This window comes from Selaginella moellendorffii, unplaced genomic scaffold (genome assembly GCF_000143415.4).
Source record: "Selaginella moellendorffii unplaced genomic scaffold, v1.0 SELMOscaffold_140, whole genome shotgun sequence".
NCBI lineage: Eukaryota > Viridiplantae > Streptophyta > Lycopodiopsida > Selaginellales > Selaginellaceae > Selaginella > Selaginella moellendorffii.
The window spans coordinates 192086-208456 of record NW_003314401.1 but is presented as its reverse complement, the minus strand read 5'-3'; the positions used below and the strand labels follow the sequence as shown (position 1 = coordinate 208456).

At 46.3% G+C, this 16371-nt stretch overlaps 1 protein-coding gene across 1 annotated transcript; it reads right to left on the bottom strand.

The window, feature by feature from the left end:
* Positions 1-14468: 14468 nt before the first annotated feature.
* LOC9645396 (acyl-protein thioesterase 1) lies at positions 14469-15384 on the bottom strand. The gene has a single exon (XM_002992671.2). It carries the CDS (start codon positions 15382-15384, stop codon positions 14608-14610), a length of 777 nt encoding a protein of 258 aa, XP_002992717.2. The 3' UTR covers positions 14469-14607.
* Between the last annotated feature and the right edge of the window lie 987 nt (positions 15385-16371).

The following is a 16371-nucleotide window of genomic DNA, read 5'->3' as shown; positions in this document are numbered from 1 at the left end:
CTAATAAATGCTGGAACAACCCAAGGAATCACGGTGTACTTAAAGATGAGGTGCTATTCTCATCACATGGACAAGTGGTCCTAAGGGGCAAAGGTTAGCCCCAAGAAAATCATCAAGTGTTAGAGTAACACTTGCAAAGATTGTCCTTGTGAGTAGGACATGAATACAAGAAGTTGTATTCCAATGAGTTGGCACCTCTAAGACTAAGACCTCGCAGGTTGTTGGATTAGCAAAGTCCAAAATGCTGGATGACTCAAGCAGAGTCAGGGAATGGTCCTAAGGGATTGGTTGGAGCATTTGGACTGAGGCCTATGGTGCTCCATGAGGTATGGGGAGGATCATAAGATCCAAGTATGAGGACAGTAGGTATTTCATTGATGGCAGAATGTGCCATACTAAAGTTATGGGAAAGATGTTCCCAAAAGAAAGCAGCTTTGGCCCAGAGTTGGGTGCAAACACTATGGTGCGGTGCTAACGGATAGTTAGCATGAGGAACAACTATATTGGTCTTGGCAAAGACCTAGACACTAATAAGTAGTGTCATAAGGGTAGGCTCGTGGGGCCGATGGTGTGGAGACACCAAATGTGCCAAGGTGTGATACCTTGAGGTTATGATGGTGGGTTCATAAGAACCCCTTGCCAAGGGAATCCCAACAGAAGTGGGAATGGCATGGCCTAAGCTGGAAGGCATACGATTGGAGTGTGGGGACCCAGATAATGATGGAGGTGTGGAAGCACCAAGCAATGAGTTGTAAGACTTAACGACTATGGGGCAACTAAGCAAGAGGTGCAAGATAATTGGGTAAATGGGTAGAAAGTAGCTACCCAAGACTTCTTAATGGCATAAGGAAGTTAGATATACCCTTACGGGGGATAAATTGCTTATGTTGCGATATAGTAAGTCAATGTCGTAAATGGGAATGCTCATTGTCAGGAGGCCATCATTGGGACACCCAAACACTCTAGAACACCAGGAGGTGGTGTTTCGTGTCACAAGGGAAATAGATAAGGCCCAAGGGACTAAGTCCCTAGCGAATGATGGATAGTAGGTGCTATCCAAATGTCCAAGGTTGTAGAGATAGGAAAAGACTGTCTACCCGAATTGGACAAAGCCAAAAATGGAATTTTGGCAAGGCTAGTGATGGGCATGTAAAGGCCCATAAGCAGCAACGTTAATCCCGATGTGTGGGGTTATAAGGTGAGCATGCCCAAGATTGAGGAACCACTCCCTAAGCTATCGGGTAGGTTCATCCCTAAGAATACTTGCTAAAGCATAGTAAAATGTGCAAAGCTATCCTCCTAGTCTGGAGGAGAATAACAAAAGGAAACATATGGGGCCAAAAGGCAAGTAGTATTGGGATGGAACTGAACCATGGAAATCGAAGGGCATATCCAACAGTGGTTATGGAAGTTGGGAGTGGAGAATCAAGAGGGTGCTCGAGGATGTTGTTGCTAGCAACTGTGATGCCATGGAGAGTCTAAAATATGGAATTGTCCATGTTAGACTATATGGCAACTATAAAGCTTGCGAAAAGGGAGGCCTTAGCAAGCTAAGGGACAGAGTTCCTTCAAGGTTCCCAAAGATGATGCTAGGTAGCTTAGTACCTAGAAAGGCCAAGTGTAAATGGTTCATGGAATGCGCGAAATCAGAGTGGCGCAGCAAAAGCGTGGTCTTGAAGCTGCCATGAGGCAAGGCTATCAAGGTTAGGGAAGTAGTTCCCGAGTGTTCAAAGAGAGGGCTTTGAACGAAAGTCGATGGTCAAGGACTTTCACGCTTATGCAGGAACCATGTTACAGTGGTTGGAGGACTTGCCAAGCGAGATTGGCAAGTCGGGGGAACAAATACCCTAGTTGAAGGTGATAACTTCAAAAAGGGTGGGCCGTGGGGCCAAGCATGGAGGAGTCCATGCATGATCACAGACTTGTCAAGTGAGGGGACTTGGCAGTGTGGAGGAACCAGGTTCCTAAGCTGTGATCTGTAGCGCGTTTTAAATATAAGTTGGTGCACCGGCGTGGGGAGTCATGCCAGGCATCCTGTGTGATGCCTTCCGTAGATGCATATACGGAGGTTGGGTTCGAGTCTCGACCCTCTAATGCTTGGGTTCGAGTCCCAAATCACTAGGGCGTGGTGATGGTTTGGAATATGAGGACACTCATATTTCGGTGGTCATGGACTCTCAGTGGGGAGACTGGTTTGGGCACACCGCCAAGCGAGGGATGCCTCGGAGTCGTGATGCACGGTTAGATTGCTTAGTGTGAAAGCTTGGCATATCTAACTTGAACGCTTTGGTGCAAGTGGCACCAAGGACGTGGTGAGTGAGATGGGGACACCTAATCTCAGTTGCTATGAACCCTTGGCCGTAAGGGCTGGCTTGGGTGCACCGCCAAGTGTGGGGGATGCCCCCGGGGTCGTAGTTAACAAGTTAAAGGTTTGGAAGACCTAGTACTTATTGGCAAACCTGTTAAGGTGCCGAGGTGAGATCATTAGGTGATCTTGTGGCTAAATAAGGACAAGGTCCTTATTTGGGTTAAGGAATAAGGTTCCTAGTTCAAAGTGTTGATTTGAGCTATTGATGATGGTGTGGCTTGGTCAAGGTGACCAAGTGGGAAAAGCACCTTAAGGAAATGAGCTATGTCATTGCGATGGCATAGTGTGTCCAAGAAAAGTAGTCTCTAAAGAGACCCATGGGAGGGTCACAAAGTTGGGCCGTGGATAGAGGCCACAGCAGAAGATGCTAAAGAGACTTACTAGGGGTGAACACCCTAGTCTTGGCAAAGCAGAGCCTTTGCTATGGAATCAAAAGAATACCTCAAGGAGGGAGGTAAAGATTCAGTGTTGCTTGGTGCAACAATCAACGGATAGGAGCAAAAGATGAGTGGCCAAGATAGGGCCATGGAATCCCTTGGAAGGAATCCAAGTGGCAAAGTTAGGCGAAGAACACTAATGTGTTGGACGCTAATAAATTGCGGGAAAGGAAGTGTGTTTCCAAGGATGGATTCCAAATTGCTCTGATTTGGCGAAAGTGGAAGCTCCAAGGGAGGGAGCGGTAAGGTAGCCAAATGGTAGGGCCATGGACAACCCTAGCACAAAGTATGATAAATGGAACTTAGTGCCCAAGGTGGCACGAAATAGAAGAGAGGATGATGGTGCCCTCAAGTAAAGAACTTCCTAGGATGGGGAAGTGGAGTTGCACAATATGTGCAGTGCAAGGTGTTGGAGACACCTAGGAAATTGACTTCCAGAAGTCAAAGAGTAAAAGTTCCAAGGTGCAAACGTTCAATAGATGGAAATTGAGACTACTCGAGAAGGAGTAGTGGGATTGACTTAGAGAAGGGTCTCTAAGAGGTTTAGCAAGAACTAAACCAATAAAACGAGAGAACCACTACATGTGGTCCAATCAGTCTCTAAGTTGGAGAGACTACACTCCTTAGAGGATGGACAAGGCATGGTGAGCCTTTGGTGTCAAACCATAGACAAATATTGGCTAGGTGCCAAGGATGGAAATGGTAACACGTGCGGGTGTTACTTTATGAAAGGGTTTACTGTTCGATGAGGACATCGAACTTCGTCTATGGGTGGTGGAGTTGTGAGACACAAAATCCCTAGGCCCCAAAGTGGTGCTGGAAGGGCGCCACGTGGTAGTGGCCGAAGCGAAAGCCAAACGAGCGTAACACATTTGGACTAAAAGCTCCGCCTTGAAAGGTCGAGAGCGGGAGTGGAACTCCCAACAAAGTGCTCGAGGAACAAGCACAAAGAGAGCAATAAGTGAGGCTCCAAAAAAGGGACCCAAAAGGACCAACACATGACACGTGGAAGTGTCTGAGATCGACTCGAGTTGGAGTCCGAAGTGGAGTCCGAGAAGGACCCCGAGGTGGAGTCCGAAGTGGACGCCGAGAAGGACCCCGAGGTGGAGTCCAAGGTGGACCCGAGAAGGACCCCGAGATGGAGTCCGAGGTGGAGTCCGAGGTGGACCCGAGATGGACCCGAGATGGAGTCCGAGATGGACTCGAGATGGAGTCCAAGATGGAGTCCGAGATGGACTTGAGATGGAGTCCGAGATGGACCCGAGATGGAGTCCGAGATGGAGTCCGAGATGGACCTGAGATGGAGTCCGAGATGGACCCGATATGGACCCGAGATGAGACCCGAGATGGAGTCCGAGATGGAGTCCGAGATGGACTTGAGATGGAGTCCGAGATGGACCTGAGATGGAGTCCGAGATGGAGTTCGAGATGGACCCGAGATGGAGTCCGAGATGGACCCGATATGGACCCGAGATGAGACCCGAGATGGAGTCCGAGATGGAGTTCGAGATGGAGTCCGAGATAGAGTCCGAGAAGGACCCGAGATGGAGTCCGAGGTGGAGTCCGAGATGGAGTCCGAGGTGGACCCGAGATGGAGTCCGAGATGGAGTTCGAGATGGACCCGAGATGGAGTCCGAAGTCGAGACCGGGACCAAGACCGAGACCGGGACCGAGACTGAGACCGAGATCGGGACCGAGACCGAGACCGGGACCGAGACCGAGACCGAGATCGGGACCGAGACCGAGACCGGGGCCGAGGCCGAGTCCGAGTCCGAGTCCGAGTCCGAATCCGAGTCCGAGTCCGAGTCCGAGTCCGAGTCCGAGGTCGAGTCCGAGTTCGAGTCTGAGAGGGTGAAAGCCCAAAGCGTTCGTCTCCCAGACCCTGGGGGGTTTGGTGAGCTCCAAAAGTATAGTAGGGGGAGGACTGCAGTGGAGCCAGTTTGGCCAGGAAAGGCCAGTTTGGCCCAGGAAGGCCGGACCCAGTGTTGGGTGATGAGCTGCCCACTGGGAAGTCCAAAACTAGAGTGAACACGGACCGGTTTACCTAAACCCTAAACCTAAAGGCGAAAGGCGGGGAGAGTACCCATGAGGCTTGCGTAAGGCCACGGTGTTCCGAAATGTTGTCCCAAAGTCCCAGACTATGGAAAGGAAGAGGAGTAGCCCTCTAGTGTGGTGACAAAGGACACGGTCACCCAGTGAGGAAGTCCCAGAGGACAGTTGGACTTAGAGGTCGGGCCTGCGGGCCTTGATCCAGTGGCAGTGTTGGTGAACACGGCCATCGACAGAGAGGGACTTGGTGGGGACCGGAAAAGAGATATTGGGGAAAGTTATTCCCTAAGTCTGCAAGCATCCTAAGGATGCTAAGGAGTGGATCTGGGATGATCCCTCATGGATGGATGGCCTAGTCTATGAGAGACAGGATTGCAATGTAGGTGGTGTTGGACCACCAGCATGACCAAGGTGAATAGGTATGGCCTCAGCGTAACGGGCCGATATGTCAGAGATACCTTGGGGTGTCGATCATGGGATCGGACACAGGGAGCACTTAGACCAAGTGCAAAGGTTGAGTGGTATGGATGCCATTCTCGGGGCTAGCAAGCCCCAAGTCCTAACTGGGACTTGTGGAGGTTGTGAATGAGACTCCTCCAAGTGGTCGGAGGTGTGGTTAAGTGACTAAAGTAAAATGGAAAAATTAGTCACTTACACAAGCTTCAAGACCACGCTTTTGCTGCGCCACTCTGATTTCGCACGTTCCATGAACCATTTACACTTGGCCTTTCTAGGTACTAAGCTACCTAGAATCGTCTTTGGGAACCTTGAAGGAACTCTGTCCCTTAGCTTGCTAAGGCCTCCCTTTTCGCAAGCTTTATAGTTGCCATATAGTCTAACATGGACAATTCCATATTTTAGACTTTCTATGGCATCACGGTTGCTAGCAACAACATCCTCGAACACCCTCTTGATTCTCCACTCCCAACTTGCATAACCACCGTTGGATATGCGATTCCTATGGTTCAGTTCCATCCCAATACTACTTGCCTTTTGGCCCCATATGTTTCCTTTTGTTATTCTCCTCCAGACTAGGAGGATAACTTTGCACATTTTACTATGCTTTAGCAAGTATTCTTAGGGATGAACCTACCCGATAGCTTAGGGAGTGGTTCCTCAATCTTAGGCATGTTCACCTTATAATCCCACACATCGGGGTTAATATTGCTGCTTATGGGCCTTTACATGCCCATCACTAGCCTTGCCAAAATTCCATTTTTGGCTTTGTCCAATTCGGATAGACAGTCTTCTCTTGTCTCCACAACCTTGGGCATTTGGATAGCATTTACTATCCATCATCCGCTAGGGACTTAGTCCCTTGGGCCTTATCTATTGCCCTTGCGACACGAAACACCACCTCCTGGTGTTCTAAAGTGTTTGGGTGTCCCAATGATGGCCTCCTGACAATGAGCATTCCCGTTTACGATATTGACTTACTATATCGCAACATAAGCAATTTATCCCCCATAAGGGTATATTGTAAGCAACTAAAGGGAACGACTTGAGAGACGATCCATAGAGGTTCAAATATAGAGGGAAAGGGCCCATGAATAAGAGTGCACCCCCTTTTCCAATCGGTTAAGGGTCTTGGGATAGTTGGAGTTAAGCGTCCATAACCTCAAGGTATTACACCTTGGCACACTTGGTGTCTTCACACCATTAGCCCCATGAGCCTACCCTTATGACACTACTTATTAGTGCCTAGGTCTTTGCCAAGACCAATATAGTTGTTCTTCATGCTAACTATCCGTTAGCACTGCACCATAGTGTTTGCACCCAACTCTAGGCCAAAGTTGCTTTCTTTTGGGGACATCTTTCCCACAACTTTAGTATGGCACATTCTGCCATCAATGAGATATCTACTGTTCTCATACTTGAATCTTATGATCCTCCCCATACCTCATGGGCACCATACACCTCAGTCCAAATGCTTTCCTTAAGCCCTTATGATTATACCTTGACTCTATTGGAGTCATTCAACTTTTTGGACTTTGTTAATCTGATGACTCATGAGGTCCTACCTTTGAGGTGCTAGCTCATTAGAATACAACTCCTTGTATTCATGTCCTACTCCAAGGACTATCTTTTGCAAGTGTTACTCCGACACTCGATTTTTCTCTAGGGGCAACCTTTCGCCCCTTAGGACCACTTGTCCATGTGATGAGAATACCAACTCATCCTCTAAGTACACCCCCAACTCCTTGGGTTGTTCCAGCATTTATTAGAGGTAGCCCCGGCTACCATTTCAAGGACTTGTGTCCTCTTCCGTATTTGACCTCCCACAGTCATCAATTCCGGTCTCAAATTTATGAGCACCAACCCCAACTATATGAGGGTAATCTTGTGACTCCTTTATTGTTTTGGAGTCTGCATCTTGCCCGTGATTCCAACGATAGTTTTTTACTACAACTATATTAGCCCGTTTGCTGCATCAAACGCTCATCTAGATCACATCCTCAACTCTCTGAGGAAACCCTTACACTGTTCCCAAGATCCCAAAGTCGTTCCATTATTGGCCCTTTTCTATCCACCACGTTGTTTACAAGTTCACACATGAACTGTAATGGAGAGCCATGTCTTCCCAACTTGCTACTCCTCAAAGATTGGCCCACTCCTCGGACCTTCCGATGCCAACACCAGTGGTGATATACTTGAGTACCAATAAAAGTTGGACTAAGGAACAACTCTGATACCAAGTTGTAAGCCACTAATTTTTCCATTTTACTTTAATCACTTAACCACGCCTCCGACCACTTGGAGGAGTCTCATTCACAACCTCCACAAGTCCCAGTTAGGACTTGGGGCTTGCTAGCCCCGAGAATGGCATCCATACCACTCAACCTTTGCACTTGGTCTAAGTGCTCCATGTGTCCGATCCCATGATCGACACCCCAAGGTATCACCGACATATCGGCCCGTTACGCTGAGGCCATACCTATTCACCTTGGTCACACCGGTGGTCCAACACCACCTACATTGCAATCCTGTCTCTCATAGACTAAGCCATCCATCCATGAGTGATCATCCCAAATCCACTCCTTAGCATCTTTAGGATGCTCGTAGACTTAGGGAATAACCTTCCCCAATATTTCTTTTCCGGTCCCCACCAAGTCCCTCTCTGTCGATGGCCGTGTTCACCAACACTACCACTGGATCAAGGCCCACAGGCCCGACCCCTAAGTCCAACTGTCCTCTGGGACTTCCTCACTGGGTGACCGTGTCCTTTGTCACCACACCAGAGGGCTACTCCTCTTCCTTTCCATAGTCTGGGACTTTGGGACAACATTTCGGAACACCGTGGCCTTACGCAAGCCTTATGGGTACTCTCCCCGCCTTTCGCCTTTAGGTGCTCTAGCCATGGGCTTAGAGCGAGGTTCCGTTGAGCCATGACAGGTATCCAAGTAGGTAGTGCCACCCACACTTGGACTGGGAGCATCGGCCAATCGATCTCCCAGGGGAACTAAAGCCGGCTCTTGAACACTTCACCAAGCTACCCCGCTTGTCGGTCCGTGTTCACTCTAGTTTTGGACTTCCCAGTGGGCAGCTCATCACCCAACACTGGGTCCGGCCTTCCTGGGCCAAACTGGCCTTTCCAGGCCAAACTGGCCTTTCCTGGCCAAACTGGCTCCACTGCAGTCCTCCCCCTACTATACTTTTGGAGCTCACCAAACCCCCCAGGGTCTGAGAGACGAACGCTTTGGGCTTTCACCCTCTCAGACTCGAACTCGGACTCGGACTCGGACTTGGCCTTGGTCTCGGTCTGAGTCCCGATCTCGGTCTCGGTCTCGGTCCCGGTCTCGGTCTCGACTTCGGACTCCATCTCGGGTCCATCTCGGACTCCATCTCGGGTCCATCTCGGACTCCATCTCGGGCTCCATCTCGGGTCCATCTCAGACTCCATCTCGGACTCCATCTCGGGTCCATCTCGGACTCCATCTCGGACTCCATCTCGGACTCCATCTCAGACTCCGTCTCGGTCCACCTCGGACTCCATCTCGGACTCCGTCTCAGTCCATCTCGGACTCCATCTCGGTCCATCTTGGACTCCATCTCAGACTCCATCTCAGACTCCAACTCGAGTCCATCTCGGACTTTTCCACGTGTCATATGTTGGTCCTTTTTGGGTCCCTTTTTGGAGCCTTGCTTATTGGTTGCCTCGTGCTCGCTCCTTGAGCACTTTGTTGGGAGTCCCACTCCCGCTCTCGACCTTCCAAGTCGGAGCTTTTAGTCCAAATGTGTTACGCTCGTTTGGCTTTCGCTTCGGCCACTACCACGTGGCACCCTTCCGGCTCCACTTTGGGGCCTAGGGATTTTGTGTCTCACACTTAGCTTCATTGGTAATATTGGATCATGACCATATAGAAGTTTATATAGTGAAGCACCACCCTTGTAACATATGCATACCGAAGAGATGATAAATAACTATCCCAATCCAAATGCTGAAAGTTTACATACTTTGCAATCATTCCTTTGAATGTTCAAATGAGCCATTCCACCAAACTGTCTGACTGTGGATGATAAACACTTGTGAAAGTGTGGTGTATCCTTAATCGAAACGTCTCAACCATAAATGTGAGACCATTATCCGAAAGAATCTGCTCCAGAAAAAAATGTTGGAACACCACTCGATTGAGGAGGAAGTATCCAACAGTAGTTGCAAAGGCACTAGCCAAAGCACTAACTTGCACTCAACAAGTCAAATAGTCAAAAGCAGTAATAATAATTCATTGCTAGCAGTCGATTGTGGAAAAGGTCCTATAAAATCAAACACCACCAACTCAAACGGACGAGAAATTGCAATTGACTCCAACCGTCTTTCCATGGCATGAGGGGGAGTATTACAAGCTTGGCACCAAATGCAACTATGCATATACTGAATAATATCACATCGCATCTTTAGCCAATAGAAAGACCTGTGTAGTTTCTTGGTCACACGACGATATCCCATATGCCCACCTAGAATAAGAGAATCATGGTAGGCATGGAGAAACCGTGGAATAAAGATAGAAGCCACCACTAGCCACAAATAATCATCATGATCCATCCTCACAAAATAAAAAAGGCTATCTTCAAGGTGATATTGAGAATGTAAATGCTAGAATGGCAAAATGATGCAGAATTTTCAAACCCATTTTGAAACTTTCAAATCCATGGCTCAATCTTTTAAACCTTGCAAACCTCATCAAGAGAAGGTAGATCTTGCTTTGCACCTTGTGCATACTAAATGTCAAGTATAGCAACCGTCGACAACATAAAATCCTCATCTAGAAAATCTATAAATGCTGGAATAATAAGCTTGTCAGAAATATGAGAAGAGAGTGAAAAAGGAAGAGGAGCCTGAGAAAGGGCATCAGCATCAACCATAAAACTCCCCGGGCAATGAATAACATCAAAATCATATATCTAAAGCTTCAAAGCCCACCAAGTAATATAACCAACCAGGTTCTTTTGCTTCAATAATAAAGTAATGGTAACATGATCACCTTCTAGTAACGTCTGAAAACTATGTAAATATGTATGAAGTTTCTTGAAACCCCTAACTGTTGCTAAACACTTCTTCTCTATCGTAGAGTAGTTCACCTCCGTTGGTTGTAATATATGGCTTATATACATAATGGGATAGCGCTAACTAAGCACACTTAGGCTCTCTTGCATTAACACACCTCCAAGACCAATATCAGAAGCATCCATGTGCAAAATGAAAGGTTAAGTGTAGTCAAGATATGCCAACACCGGAGAAGTCGTTAATAGCTCTTTGAGATCCATGAACGCCTACTCACAATCCTGAGACTAAATGAAAAATGACATTGATGACTTCAGCAATACTCACAATGGTGCAGTGTGATCAGAAAGATGATCCACAAAACGACTGAGATACTGCACCTTGCCAAGGAAGCGCTGCATATCATTCACACACTTCAGAGTAGGGAACTTTAGAATAGCCACAAGTTTGTCAGGATCAACTCTCACAAGAAATATGGTACCCAAGATAAGTCATATCTTTAGACCCAAACACGCATTTCAACCGCTTCAACTTTAAACAAATGTTATGTAGCCGATCCAACACTCTATAAATATCATGGATGTGCTCCTCCCATGTCCCCTCCGAGTGGATCAAAACATTATTAATGAAGTCAGCAATCACCTCTGACATATCACAAAGAACTTCATCCATCATCTATTGGGAAGTTGCTAGAGCATTATTTAAACCATATGGTATCACCAAGAACTCATACAAACCAAATGGTGTATGAAAAACAATCATAAGAATATCTTCTTTAACTATTAGTACTTGCCAGTACCCAAAAGCAAGATTTAACTTGGTGAACCAACAATTTCTCTCTAGATAATCCAAGAGATCAGTAGTGTGAGGAAGAGGGTATACATTTGGGATTGTCATGTCATTTAACAGATGATAGTCGATACAGAAACAAATGCTTCTATTAGGCTTCGTCACAAGATGAGGTTCACATGCCCAAGAACTCCGTAACTTCCAAATAACACCCTTCTCCAACATCTCTTTGATGTTTGCATGTAAAATTTTGATCTTTTTAGGTGACTGATAACGAATAGAAACCCTGATTGGACGAACATCCCCAGTTGGAATAGAATGACATGTGGCAATCTTGGCCCCAAACAGTAAGTCAAATTCAAAGAGATCAAAATACTCCTTCATGAGTCGGTCAACCGTTACAACACAAAGACTGTTGAAGGGATCGAAAAAAAGAAGAGTGGAACAAAACAAAAACATAGGAGGAAGTAATGAGGGGGACAAAAGTAATGGAAGTAGAGGTAGAAGTAGAGGGATGAAGTGGTATGGAAGTGAGAGGAATGGATAAAATATGAGGAAGTATGAGATAAAAGGGAGAAGCCTTAAAGTCACGCTTAGCATGATTGTGCTGCAACCAATTCATACCAAGGATGAGGTCAAAAACTTAATTCAGCACTATCTTCAGTGATTGCAACCCAAACTCGATATTGTCTACATGCACAACTAGGTCTGTCTCATCCCGTGCACATGCATATGTACGGCCGTTGCCATAAAGAATGAAAACTAGCTCTACCGCACGATGCAAGTATAGACGGCAACATGTGGCAACAACTTAAGCAATAGAAGATAAACTCAAATCTATATCAACCAACATAGAGAGAATAATAAAAGATCTCTTGTTATAAAAATGAGCTTAGAAAGTAAACACTGGATGAACTGGTGCCGAGTGAACCCCTTGATGATACTCCCGAAAGAAAGATAAAGGGGTCACTAACTTATTTGCACAAGGTCTCTCCGTTACTTGTGTGATGCATCTTGGTGTCCAAGCTCCATTACAACAACACCAATAAAACATTGTTGATGCCAAGGTTTCCACCTAGGAAATGGTGGTTGCTAATCTAGAAAACACCAACAATACCAATAAGTGTAACTAACTTCATTACATGCCTAACAACAAACATCACGGCCACAACCATGTCCTTGCCCTTGTCCTTGGACTCAAGGAGCAGCAGCATTAACCTCCATTGGAACAGAACCATCACTCACAAGAAGTGGAGCTAAAAGATGTGTAGCGAGAAGTGGAAGAAGTAATGTCTCATAATGTTGTGCCAAGCAAAGAGCATCATTATAGGTGGCTGAAGCAAATGCATGTATAAATTTGACAAGATCTTAACAAAGTGTTGACCACAACATTTCTAGCTTGATCTAACATATTTAGCTCTGCACGAAGCAAGAAGTTTTAGAATTGCATCACTGACTCAGATGGCCCTTGACAAAGACAATGCAATTGTTGGAAGACATCATCACAATCGTCAGCATGTTTGAAAGCACATTTGAAGACGTTCAGGAGAACATTTCAATCCCCACGAGTGGTTGCGCTCAAACCATTATACTACTACAATGCCATCCCTTGGAGACACGTGAGAAACTCATACAAATATTAAGTATCATCCCAAGAATAATATGTGGCAATCACCATGAAGTGATCAAACCAATGATACACATCATCCCCAAGATTCCCGTGAAAGAACTCCAGCCGAACGCGAAGATTGGCACCAAGAGTAGGAAGAGTTTGCCATGAATGCTACCATCAGTTAAGTTTGGTTGTTTAATTGCAATCGCATAACATCAAGCAATTGCACCAACTGCTACTCCAGAGTCAAAGGAGGAGGAGATTATTGATCTGCCATAAAGATGAATGAAAAGAAAAGAGCAAAAAAAGATAAATGAAAAAAAGCTAAAAGGAAAGTGTAGCACATGTGATCATGGGATGAGATTTGGATATACTGTCACCGTGGATCCTTGGAACCTTGGGGGATAAATGGGGATAAAATAGCCACTAAGGGCTCTCTCATCAAGTAATTGCCCCTTTTCCAGTTGGCTTAAGGGGAGAGAGATAAGGTGTTGCTACAGTTGGTATCGGAGTAAATGGCACGGGTTCGATTCCCATTGATTAGTGGCTACTTAAAAGTATAATATACCCTTGAGCAAGGTATATTCCTACCCCTAAATTTGAAATCATACGTATTGGGCATCCATGCGTATGTCCTTCCTTTTGTGACATGGGACTGCAGTACGGGTGGATGACCAGTTGCCTCACATGGAATAATTAGTTTACACAATGGAAGGATTGGTAGATTGAGTGTGGAAATGAATAAAGACATTAACATCTCTAAAGGTGATGGAAGGATTGGTAGATTGAGTGTGGAAATGAATAAGGACATTAACATCTCTAAAGGGGGGGGGTGAGTGTAACACATGTGATCACGGGATGAGATTTGGGTTGTCAATGAAGACATTGGTGAGATTTAGATATACTGTTTGTGTGCTACAAACAGAGAACATACCTTGGCTCGAGATTTAGATATACTATTTGTGTGCTACAAACAGAGAACATACCTTGGCTCAGTAAGGGTTGAACAACACCTTGGCTTAGTAGGGGTTGTCAATGAAGACATTGGTGAGATTTGGATACCTTGGCTCAGTAAGGGTTGAACAACACCTTGGCTTAGTAGGGGTTGTCAATGAAGACATTGGTGAGATTTGGATATATTGTTTGTGTGCTACAAACAGAGAACATAACAATTGAAGGCTAAATTCCTTCTCCAAACCACACATTTTTTACGCCACTGTACTTCAGTGAGACATACTTAATGCTTCACTTTGGGGATAAAATAGCCATTAAAGGCTCTCTTATCAAGCAATTGCCCCTTTTTTAGTTGGCTTAAGAGGAGAGAGATAAAGTGCGCTACAAAAAAGGAGATCTAAACAATGCAAAAGCTAGATCTAAACAAAAATCTTGAAGGGAAAGAGCAAGAGAAAAAAAATGGAGAAAACTAAATCTAGACAATGCAAAATTTTAATCTAAACCAAAATCTCAAATTCAAACACTTCCAAGGGACAATCAAAAGTGCCCCTCACTTTATGGAATATAGAAAGGGAATACAAAAAATATGTATATTAATTAGCCCAAAAACCAATCCAACGGCTACCAAAATTAATATTAGTATATGACATTGTAGTCATACACTTGGACCTCACACTAGTTTACATTAATAAATAAGCATTATATTATATCTAGACTAAGAAGCAACTCACTTACATAAATGATGTCACACTTGAATTATCCATGGCATGATCCATGGCGGGAGCTGACGAAGAAGATACTCAGTCTGATCCACAATTCATCCGACATTCAAGCTGCAAGCATGAATTTTACAGTGAAGCACTGTGCTCTTTAGGCGCTCTCAAAACCCCCAGATTCAGATGAGGCAGGTCTCCTTCAGAAGGGAGGTTTGGTTTTGAGAAGGAGCGTTGTATTCCTCGAGTTGGAGCTTGGCCTGGAGAAACTCAGCTACGTCCTCCAGCTCCTCCGGCTCCTTGATCCAGTGCCCGTCCAGCTTGGCGCCCACATACTGCCTCCACGTCACGTCCACGTTCATGTTGGTGCTGAGTACGTGACGAGCCCTCAACGCGAGCTCGAGAGGCACCTTGCGATCGTGAGTGCCGTGGCCCAAAAAGACGGGAGTAGCCTCAGCCCCCTGTAAATCTCCCTCTTTCAACGTCCTCTGATCGAGCTTGTGGGCGAGGGGTAACCATCCGCTCATGCCCACATAGGCTCCCAGCCTGTGCTCGCAGCGCAGCAAGGCGTACAGGGACGTTGCCTGTCCCTGGCTGAGGCCGCCAAGCACAAGCTTGTCTGCCCTGCCACCCAGCCGCTGCACCTCATCCTCAATGAGCCGCAGAACGTACTCTACGGAGCTGCTTAGTCCTGGGATCTCCTGCGCCGACTCGCTGCTGTCCCGCGGCGAGGCGTCCAGCCACTGCTTGCGCTCCATCTCCATGGAACTCGACCACAGCAGCCCTGAGCTGGGGAAGACCCAGCGGAAGCTCGGGAACTTGGCAAAGAGAGAGGGGCGCATCCGACGGATCGCCCTCCAAAACTGTGGCCCGTCGCTACCGCCGCCATGGAGGAAGATGACGGTATGGGTGTGCTCCGCAGCTGGCTCCTGGATTTGTGGCACCGGCCGCCCGCTCATGGTGGAAATCATTAGGGCTCTGCCCATTTTAGTTTAAGTAGTTTTAGGTAAATAACAAGTTTTACCATTAAAAATAAGCATTTTGGGCCCAAAACCTAAAAAAACACACATATATAACATAGAATGTTACATGGTCATGATATTGGATTCATGATCATGATAGAGCTATAAAATTTTAAAGTTTGATAGAATATACATTTTTGGGTATGAGGGATAGATCCACTAACTACCATGTGGAGTAGGAGCAGAGTAGACAAGTAAGACAACGCAAACTGATCGAATTCTGCAAGATCACCGACATGAAATCTTAAATGGTATATCACACTTGGGATACACATATCAGTCCCACACCTGGGCAAGTTGGGCTCCTGCATCAGGAGATGGTTGCAGCACCCAGACTATGTAATAGGAGACTTTCTCACTCTCCAAATGCTCTCAACAATATCCTTCCTGGAATTCGTCGATCACAGACCAATCGCAATCACACTCCGGCTTGTGCCCCACATGAAAAGTAAAACAGCATAGCAACGAACTTGCCCCTTGATCGACCAACTAGATCACCTACAGCAGCGAGTTGAGGAACTTTGGAACACACACACACACACGAGAAATCCTTGATTTCATTCATTGTGAAATATCAATTAAACTTCAGTGATTCAATCGTATGAAATTGTGTATATGTGGCAAGTGATGTGGCACATCACACATAAGCCAAGATTACCACGTCACTTGCCTCATATGTCTGCTTTCAGATGGGTTTCGGCGTTCAGGAGAAGCAGAGGTCGCGTTTCCATCATGGACCAACCGAACAACAATCACTGGCCCCGATGAGATTCCCCTCGCGACGGAGCTCTTCAAGACGCTGAGGTATCTCGCTCTCCATACAAGGCTCCTCACTGATCACGTCAAGACCCGGGATCTCAAGAAGCTCTTCAGGCTACTGATATTATGGCTCAACGATTCCAGCGAGAGATCACGCTTGTGCTC